This window comes from Tachysurus vachellii, chromosome 1, assembly GCF_030014155.1.
Source record: "Tachysurus vachellii isolate PV-2020 chromosome 1, HZAU_Pvac_v1, whole genome shotgun sequence".
Classification (NCBI taxonomy): Eukaryota; Metazoa; Chordata; class Actinopteri; order Siluriformes; family Bagridae; genus Tachysurus; species Tachysurus vachellii.
Window position 1 is genome coordinate 5,499,623 of NC_083460.1, and position 10,978 is coordinate 5,510,600.

Consider the following 10,978-nt stretch of genomic DNA (forward strand, 5'->3'; position numbering starts at 1 on the left):
TAGTCACTAAAAGAGGAGATGGATTTCTCGTCTAATGAAATCTAGAATTAATGATAGACCTGGATGGAGGAGGAGGAGAGAGTGCTGGGTCTGGGAGTGTGTGTGTGTGTCTGTGTGTGTGTGTGTCTGTGTGTGTGTGGGTGTGTGTGTGTGTGTGTGTGTGTGTGTGTGTGTGTGTGAGAGAGAGAGAGAGAGAGAGAGAGAGAGAGAGAGAGAGAGAGAGAAAGTGTGATAACTTAGTCATCTTTTTCAGGGCACACAGCTCATCTTCTCAGCAGCTAAAGAGTTGGGTCAGCTGTCCAAGCTAAAGGTAGACACAAAGCAACTGCACAAACACTTAACAATCAGGTGTGATAAAAAGAAATTATTATGAAACACCTGGATTCAGGAAGCAGCTGCTGATTTATGTTTTTAGGAGCATATGGTGCGAGAGGAAGCCAAAGCACTCAGCCCCAAACAGTGTGCAGTTATTGAGCTGGCACTGGACACCATAAAGGTAAGAAAACACTCACACACACACACACACACAACAAATCTACACCTACACTCAGATCACACTCTTATACTGAGTTAATGTAGTGTAATAAGTGTGCATGTGTGTGTGTGTGTGTGTGTGTGTGTGTGTGTGTGTGTGTGTGTGTGTGTAACAGCAATACTTCCATGCCGGTGGTGTGGGCCTGAAGAAGACATTTTTGGAGAAAAGCCCGGACCTGCAGTCTCTGCGCTATGCTCTATCACTCTACACACAAGCCACGGACAAACTCATCCGCAAATTCATCCAGTCACAGCACAATCAGGGTACGGCACTGTGCACACACACACACACACACACACACACAAACATACACACACAAGCATACACAAACACACACATACACACACACACACAAACATACACACAAGCATACACAAACACACACACATACACACACACAAACATACACACACAAGCATACACAAACACACAAATAAACACACACACACAAACATACACACACAAGCATACACAAACACAGAAACATACAAACACACACACAAGCATACACACAAACATACACACACACAAACATACACACACAAGCATACACAAACACAAACACACACATACACACAAACACACACAAACATACACACACAAGCATACACAAACACACAAACATAAACACACAAACCTACACACACAAACACACACATACACACAAACACAAACATACACACACAATCACACACACACTTGAACAAACACACAGACGTTCACACACGCACACACACAAACACACACACTTGCACACACACACACACACAAACACACACACTTGCACACACATACACATACAAACTTAAACATACACGTACACACAAACACACATACAAACACAAACATACACACACACACAAACAAACTGAATCAAACACACATGAACAAACACACACAAACAAACACACACACATGCACACACATGCACACTTTTATTCAATTCATATCCCCGCCTCATGGGTATAACAAGGATGTTTCCTGTTCAGGTGTATTGTATATTAATTTATAGAGACACAGCCCTGGACACACACACGCACACACACATACATACACACACACACGCACACACATATACATACACACACATACATACACACACACGCGTACACACACATACATACACACACACGCACACACACATACATACACACACACGCGTACACACACATACATACACACACACGCACACACACATACATACACACACACACATACATACACACAAACAAAGCCTTCATGGGGATAACAGTGATGTTTCTGTTGTATTGTATATTCATTTATGGAGACACAGAAAAAGCAAATCCGTAAATACATTTCTTTGTTTAATCCACTTCCAAACTTTGGGATGAATTTTTTAATGTTTTCTACTTTTTCATTCCATTTTAAATGTATTTTGACATCACTGAGCATCTTAGTATCTACTGTATGAAATTCATTCCCAGCTGCTGTATATATTTAAACCTGCCAGCTCTTTCAGAAACGCTTTCCATCATTAAACTCTTATAAACACTCCCCTTCCTGTTTTTAGTCTGCCTCTACTCCCTTTTTCATTCTCTTTGTTCCTTTAGCTTTTATCTGTCTATCTGTCTCTCCGTCTCTCCCTGTATTTGTGTAATACGCTCACTTTGTCATTCACTGTATGTTCACTGCAAACTGTCTGGCTTTTGTATCGCTGTCAACATCTTTTATGTTCGAATGTCAACATGATATTCAGATGGTAATGTGTTTCCATTAGTGTTTATTCTCTCTCTCTCTCTCTCTCTCTCTCTCTCTCTCTCTCTCTCTCTCTCCCGCTCTGTCTTTCTCTATTTCTTTCTCTCTCTTGTTCTCTCTCTGTGTCTGTTTCTCTCTCTCTCTCTCTCTCTCTCTCTCTCTCTCTCTCTCTCTCTCTCTCTCTTTCTCTCTCTCTGTCTTTGTCTGCCTCTCCCTCTCACATGCTCTCTATCTGCCTCTCCCTCTCTCTACCCCTCCCTCTCTCTCTTTCTCTCGCTCTCGTTCTGTCTTTGTCGGCCTCTCCCTTACATGCTCTATTTCTGCCTCTCCCTCTCTCTACCCCTCCCTCCCTCTCTCTGTCTCTCTCTCTCTCTCTCTCTCTCTGCTCTGCTAGTTCATGGAGGTAAAGGGGTGAGGTGCACTCCGAGTGAGGATGTGTACCCAGAGAAGGGTACGTGCATCCGGGTCTCTGAGCACAGGGAGCTGCTCTTTGCATGGGCATGATTTTAAATAAATATTCATATTCCTAGATGCAAACAGTATATGACCAGTTTGCATCTTTATATCCGCATGTGAGGTTGTGATTTCATCCAAAACTGTTTCCTCGTACAACCCTACAATTAAGGGTTACTTCATCAGAGAATAATTTAACCATGTTTTTCTGGAACTGGTAACAGCAACATAAGCCTTTGGTACCATTGTAGGTTTGAGGCCCATGTCAAGGTATTTAAACATGTGGACATAATTGCTAAATTAAAATCAAATCATTGAATCAATTGTTTGAGGACGAAAATAACTGTAGGCTTAACTGTACTGCTGAAGCTAATGCTAGAGCTTCGACTGAGCCTTTCATTCATTTGTTTGTACAGAGGTACAATTTGTAAAATCCTCCAAAGTTGTTGTTTTTTTTTTACATTTTAGATTAACTGATTATGTAGTGGGGGGCACGGTGGCTTAGTGGTTAGCACGTTTGCCTCACACCTCCAGGGTCGGGGTTCGATGTTTGCATGTTCTCCCCGTGCCTCGGGGGTTTCCTCCGGGTACTCCGGTTTCCTCCCCCGGTCCAAAGACATGCATGGTAGGTTGATTGCCATCTCTGGAAAATTGTCCGTAGTGTGTTATTGTGTGAGTGAATGAGAGTGTGTGTGTGCCCTGCGATGGGTTGGCACTCCGTCCAGGGTGTATCCTGGCTTGATGCCCGATGACGCCTGAGATAGGCACAGGCTCCCCGTGACCCGAGGTAGTTCAGATAAGCGGTAGAAAATGAATGATTATGTAGTGGTTTGGTTCACAGTTTCATGCGAAAAAGAAAACAGAAAACGTAAATAGAGGATTGAATATGACCCATCATTGCATGGTAATGTGTATGGACAGGATTGTGATTCACAATTTTACACTATAAGAGGATATGATCATTGTAGGCCTATTGGCAATTTTAAGCATTACAGGAAATATGGACCTGTGCTCATAAAGCTGTGCTGTAAAACAGAACTGCAAATGTGTTGGAGAAAAAAGTCAGATACATGTGTGTCTCATATGTTCTGTGGGAATGAGCTCTAATGGAGAGCAGGTGTTGAAAAGGTGAGCAGAGGTCACCGAATAGCATAGAGCCGGACACATGTAGATTCCTCACTTTCCATTTCCATTAATGCAGGAGAAGAATTGTGCTGATCTCGTCAGAGTGAGCATGAACGTTTGAGCAGTTTTATGGCTGCACTTTTCTTTAGCAGATTTCGGCACTTTAATCAGCAGATGGAACTGAAGTGTCAGCTTTGTTGTCCAATACAATTCATCAAGATGGCCAAAGAAAGTCCCTAAAAATTAGTAGTAGTTGTGACGGGTATGTCGAGTCTGAGCAAGTGCATCAGGCTTTAGAACAGCCTTTGAGACACCGTACGAGGTCATGAGTAAAGAGCTACAGCACCATCTGCAGGATACAAACTTAGCACAGCAGCGTTTCATTCACAGTTCATGTTTTTCATTTAGATTCTAGAGAGAACACACAAAGCTCAAGTCTGTGCTAGGAAGATGCAGCTGTGCTGTAATTACACTCACAAAACAAGGCAACAACATACAGGTTCTGGATTACAAAGTTTTCCAGCGGTTTTAAATAGGAGGCATAGCCCAGAGAATCAAGTTTATGAACTATTGCAGATTTGGTTGTATTTTTTTTTCCCAAGATTTTATATTGTGCCCACTTTGTGGCATCGTGCTTATATTTGCTTATAACGTGCTTATAATGTGTCTCTTCGTCTCTTAATATGGCATTTCAACATAAACTCTCATTAAACAAAACGGCACAGAAAGAGCTCTTAAAATTGTAACCTTATCGACAAACGCAAACCCAACTCCATGAACTACTGCTACAACAGTGTTTCGTGGACTTTATTTGCATATCAGCACATGATTGGCTCGTGTATTTTATTATGTAATTAACAAAAACATACCTGTCAAACGAACTTTTTGGCCTGTAGCTTTGCAATTTTCATTCTGCTGGTTCATTCTGAGGTTCCCTGGAATCATCCCCACATTTTCCTGAATATGTTTTTCATTCAATTCAATTCAAATTCATTTGTATATCGCTTTTAACAATGGACATTGTCTCAAAGCAGCTTTACAGAACATAGGAAACATAATACAAAACAGTTTTTAGAGGAGTAACTGAATAATTAACTCCAGTGCATGTAGTTTATGCAGCAGTTTCAACTGGAACTGTGCTATCTGAAATTATTTACATTTCTGTAGCACAGTATTCACAGAATATGGCAAATATTGTGGAGTTACACAATTTGTATTGTGTAACTCCAGATTCTGAATGCGCTGTCACATGCAGCCAGCATGAAGTTCTAGAAACAGAAAGAAAGTAGTTTTCTTTCTGTATTCTCATTGAGTAAATACACAAATAAAGAAATAAGAGCTTGAGGGATGACTACCATGTGCATGGGTTGCATGGCAGGAACGTAGGTGGCACAGATTACAGTATAAATATATAAATCTATGTTTATTTCTCTGACCGTTGACCTTTCAGCCTCGGGTGTGGATGAGGCTGTGGGAGAGGTGTGCATGACAGTGGAGCTCCTCAGTGACCCTAACAGCGGCGGTCACAAAATCAACATCAAAGGTTAACATTTTCCTCACATTCATTATATGACTGGAAGCTTTTTGTAATTAATGAATGTGTGAATGATGCTTTATCACTCTTTCCACTCGATAATGGTTTGTGCTTGATTGTCAGTGGTGGCAGCCAATGACCTGCGCTGGCAGACTCAAGGCATATTCCGGCCCTTCGTGGAGGTCTACATCATCGGACCTCACCTGAGTGACAAGAAGAGGAAGTTTGCTACCAAGTCCAAGAACAACAGCTGGTCCCCAAAGTTTGCAGAGTCCTTTCAATTGTACGTGTGTGTGTTAAAATAGAGAATGATGTAGTTTACATGAATGTTATTATTTTTAATATGTTATAATAAAGGGAACATTTTTACGATGTTAAAAATGATTGAAAGCTACATTATAGTTTGCATAGTCGTAGTCTTAACTGATGGCATTTTTTTTGGTTTCTTTTAAGAAAAATATTTTTCACATAGAAACATATAGTTATTTTAAATTGCATAGTAGGTTTTTGGTTTATTCATTCATTCATTCATTCATTTATTCATTCATCTCCAATAAACACTTTATCCTGTCAGGGGTCACAGTAAATCTGTACTAGGAATACTGATCCTGAGGCAGGAATACACCATGTATACATAGTTTTTCACAAATTGGGCAATTTAGACACCTTCTTGTTTCTTTCTGTAGTGTCCTGGGCAGTGAGCTGGGTCCTGAGAACTATGAACTCCAGGTGTGTGTGAAGGACTACTGCTTTGCACGAGAGGACCGTACAGTCGGCATGGCTGTGCTACAGCTAAAAGACCCGGTGCTGCGTGGTGGCGGAGCCTTCTGGTTACCCCTGGGCAAACGTGTGCACATGGACGAGACAGGTCTTACCGTGCTGCGAATCCTCTCACAGCGCAACAACGATGACGTGGCCAAAGAGTTTGTCAAGTTAAAATCGGACCAGCGATCGGCCGAGGAGGGCCGTGGGAGTTAGGAAAATGAAGATCTGTGTTTCCACAGAACATGCACAGGAATGAAAAAAATGCACACATACACACATCAACATGCACCAAGTGAACAGGAGACAGTCTGTTTAGTAAACACTGACTTGTATAGAGACTAATGTGAGTTAGAGAAACACTGTTGTGCCTCATCAGTGGCATAACATAAATCTCTGCTTAAGCACTAAAGCAATCAAACCTGATTCAAGCAAATAATGATGTCAGAGGTGTCGCTCTTTCATCATGCCTTTTTTTGTAAAGGGAACTCCGCTGTGACATCTGAAAACGCAACAGTATAGACACATACATGGCCAATCTCCTTTTTTTGTCCTGTCTCTACAGTAGACCGAAGCATGCCTCAAAGCTTATAGAAACAACAATGATGTGATAAACAGCTTACATATTGAGAGTGATTTGCGTCACACAAACAAATTTTCTTATGTGCTTTTTGACCCTCTGTCTTAAAAAATATCACTGTAAGAAACATTAGCCATTACTCAGTTGTGCAACGAGCAAAAGGCAGCACTATAACGATATGTTAGCGATCCACGCATGGCTTTTTCAGTCGGCACATTGATCCTCCGTACTCTTCTCTTACATGTGTTGACCAGCATGCTGCTCCTCCCTGCTTACCCACAACGCATTGCTGCTTACAGGATCTCCATGAAATTCTGTGTACTCCCTCCTTCACTCATGTTTTATAACCAGACAACTGTAAAAATCCAAAACATAATGGGGCTCAGTATTTTCTTGTTGTTTTGAAAACGGAACTTTGCACTTAAGCCTCTGTTGCATGTTTTTAAGTCCAGTCCCAGTTGCGTGTTTCTGTCCGTCTGTACGGTCCAGTCAGAAAGTGCTGTTTCTGCTGTCCTCTGTTACTGTACGTCGTGCATGATGAAGCCAAGCCACTTTCACACTGTGACTCTCTCCTCATGCTCGCCTCAGCCGCTGTGCGTCATGGTTCCTGGAAATCTAAACCAAAACTGATAGTTGGAGTCGTGAAGACTGAATATAGTAGCTGTTATAGACCTCAAGTTCACAGTAATGAAAATGGGATTGGGTTATGTGGCAAAAATATCAGAGTATCGCAATACAGTTTAATACAGTTCACTTTTCAATTTAGGCTTGTGAAACAAAGTGCTATCTGAAGAGTAAGGGCATGACAAAAAACCTGTGGAAAAATATCAGTGCAGTGATACTAAGGATTGAAAATGAAAAACTTTTATAGAGCTAGATTTTTACCCATCAGTCAGCTGCTATCGATAACATTGTTTAGTATCACTGATACGCACAATACTCTCAGAAATACATACAGATACATAGTTTATTATAATGACTTATAACTTGGGCAAGGATGTTTTTTTTAACATCTTGGTGCTCCTCTGGTGTCAGATAGTTCAGCCTTTAAGTAACATAATATTCAGATTCTTGTTATCATACACCAAAACATGAATGGAAGTGATAGATTTACTGCATAAGGGAGACATCTGTCTACAAACTGCTGGGTACATCTTTGTATGCTAGTGTTTAGAAGTGAGGATTATGACAACCAAATATGGCTTAAAAAAATCCTGTCAGAAATTGTTAGGTTAGCTCATGGCGAGCTGTCTAGTGTTAGCAATTAGGATTATGAACAATTCTCTCAGAAACTCCAAGCTGATTCATTCAATTCATAAACAATATGAATATGCTTTGAGAAATCTCAGAAATCCTGTCAGGTTAGCTCATTTTTAGCTAGCTATCAGGGTTAAGGCTGAGTGTTAAAAATATTTATGAATATCTTTTTAAAAACTTTCGGAAATCCTGTCATCTATTTTTTTTTCTAACTACAAGATGATTATTAACTTTATGAATACGACTTTAAACCACTTTTATGACTTTTTTCCATAAAAACCCATCAGAGTATTTATTATTTTCTAACTAGCAGGTATAGCAATGAATTTATGAAAATCCTCTCAAATTGCATCCTGTCAAATTAAATTATTATAGCCAACTAGCTGAAGGTTCCTTTTAAGACTTTTAAAACTCCTTAAGAATTCTAGGTCAGCTAACTGGCCAGCTTTAAATATGTCTTAAAATCCTGTCAGATTAGTTCATTTGGGCTATCCAGCTATAGAATGGATACTAAACGTTTATGATTATTCTCTCTTGTCAAGTTATTTTATTTTAGCCAGCTAGGCAAAGGCAATGCATTTTATGTTGTAAATGATTTCTTCATTTTTGGCACACTGACAGCTATAAACATGACTTACAATACTGGTTGGTTAGCTCACTTTGGCTAGCTGACACATATTAGCATTATGAATATGACTTCCTCTCAGAAAAATCCACTTAGAAAGCCTTTCAGGTTAGCTTATTCTTGCTAGTTAGCAGGGATGACAATGCATTTATTTATTTTTTTTAAACATTTATGAATATCCTTTCAAAGCTCTTAAGAAAATCCTGCCATGCTAACGTATTTTAGCCAGTTGGCTAAAATTCTTGGAAATCCTGTCAGGTTAGCTAATTCTTCAGGTTAGCTCATGTGTGTTAGCTGGCCTTGATCATCACTGAATATTATTAACAAATCTTGTCATCTTAGTCAGTGTTAACTAATAAGCTTGTGTTAGAAGTGGAAGTTAACTGGCTAAAGTTAGCATTTAAATGATCATTAAAGATCATTTCTGTAGTCCTGTCAGGTTAGCTTGTGCTACATAACCAGCTAGAAGTATCATTTTATTTATTATATTTTTATTGTTATATTCTTTCTGGGGACTACACTGATCTGAAGATTCTTCAGATTTTCTGTGAATATAAGAATTATTTTTTTTTTTAATGAATGAATTAATTGAGAATTCGGAGACTCCAGGCTGGATTGTCAACAGTGTGACATCTGATGCCTGAGGTTCACATTGCAGCTTTCTAAAAGTGTTACTCAATAGTGTTCAGTGAGGCTGGATCTTTAGTCCAGGATTCTGCCAAATAAAAGCACCTCGTCTCCGTCGCCTTGTCTATGTCTGTACTTGTCAGATTATGGATCAACCAGACTGCGTGTTTGTGGCATGTGGACACAGCTGCTCTTTGCTTATGTTTTAATGTAATCTAGTGTGAACTCGTCTGTCTTAATTCTACAGCAATACTGAAGGCCGAAATTAAAACTAAAAACCGTGTAGAAAGTAAACCTGAAAAACACACACATACACACACACAAACGCACGCACATGCGCATGCCAAATAGAGTCTCTTAGTCAGGCACCCACCCAGGTGGATGTGCAGGCCTGTACAAGCAACAAAAATTGACAACAAGTGTGTACACCATGTTAGTTTTAGGAACAGTGTGAAGCACAGAGATGTCAGAGATGTCACAGCCGCTGTTCCAGGCATCCGAAGCGCATCGTTAGCATCGTTCCTGCACTTTTCACTTAATGATCAATTCCAGAAGTGTTCTTGCCTCTTTGAGGGCTGTGTATGTGGTCTTACGAGGGACAACAGCCAGTCATAACTTGATAGCCATCCAAGTTTGCTTTTTTTACACCTAAACCATAGTGCAATTAAACATAGTCACAGTGGATAGCTTTGGACTAGAATATTAAATGTTTACAAAGCAGAGTGTTTCAGCACAAATCGCTTGCACATACTTATGTAATTTACTGTTGGGAAGCAAATAACAAAATGGGTCGAGTTGAAGAGTTCAGTAGAAGTAGGTCTCATAACATTACAGTGGGCTTCAGCATCCAAACCAAACAAAACACGGCTTTGAATGTCCATCACACTGGCCTTTACTCGAGAGAAACAGTTAGGAATGGACATAGTCGGGAAAAAAAAGAATAGTTTAAAAGAATAGTTTAATGAAAATGACTCCAAATTTGTGTCAATCAGCCAACATTTATTTGGCATCTGAAGTCTTTAGTTTTGCACTGATGCGTTGAGGCTGATGTTCCTGATAATTACAGGAAGCTTGTGGCTACCAGTTTACCACCTCCAATCAGGATTGTCAGGGATCTCAGACAGCGAATTTAAAGCAGCTGTTACTTGTTCTCTCATCAGCATCGATTTTTCTTTTTAAAGTTAATACAACTAACAAAGAAAAACGCATCTTGGCATTTTGGAGTAACCAGAAGGCGTAAAATGTCTGTTCTGAAGACTCCATCATGGAGGAAAACTTACCGAGTGTTAAAAAGCTCTGGACTCTTTCCTTTTCTGTATCCACAGTTAAATGCTTTACTTTATTAAATAACCAAAAATTTTTTTTTAATCTGATTTATGAGTCTTGGATTATGTGTGGCGTCCACCTCGAGCAAGTTGTTACTATAGCAACGACTGTAGAATTTAGCGTACTAAATATGTAGGTCGAAGAGTCCAACAGCACTGTGGTATACATGATAATATCTTTTATATTTCATGTTTGTTTACATTCTCTACTATCCTGGAAAGTGTGTAAGCGCTCAACCGTGTCTGCTCAATGCTTGTTAGTTACAGGATCCTTCAGTGCAAAACTTAAATATTAAGCTTCAGGCACCAAATATATCCTGGATGATAGACTATTTGGAAATATTGTGGCATTAACGTTTGACAAACCTTGTCGCAGAAACGCCATCTCCATGAGGGCTCACACGAAACACACACACACACACACACACACACACATGCG

The 10,978-nt window shown here is 39.9% G+C and overlaps 1 protein-coding gene across 1 annotated transcript in view; it reads left to right on the forward strand.

Annotated features, from left to right (window-relative positions):
- The window catches only part of LOC132845526 (protein unc-13 homolog A), a 53,480-nt gene extending 46,244 nt beyond the window's left edge, over positions 1 to 7,236 (forward strand). Inside the window, exons 36-42 of the mRNA XM_060869561.1 lie at positions 254 to 310; positions 416 to 496; positions 651 to 798; positions 2,646 to 2,702; positions 5,280 to 5,372; positions 5,487 to 5,646; positions 6,050 to 7,236. Coding sequence (XP_060725544.1) covers positions 254 to 310; positions 416 to 496; positions 651 to 798; positions 2,646 to 2,702; positions 5,280 to 5,372; positions 5,487 to 5,646; positions 6,050 to 6,341 — 888 coding nt within the window. The 3' untranslated portion in view covers positions 6,342 to 7,236. The remainder of the gene's footprint in view (positions 1 to 253; positions 311 to 415; positions 497 to 650; positions 799 to 2,645; positions 2,703 to 5,279; positions 5,373 to 5,486; positions 5,647 to 6,049) is intronic.
- The last annotated feature ends 3,742 nt before the right edge of the window (positions 7,237 to 10,978 follow it).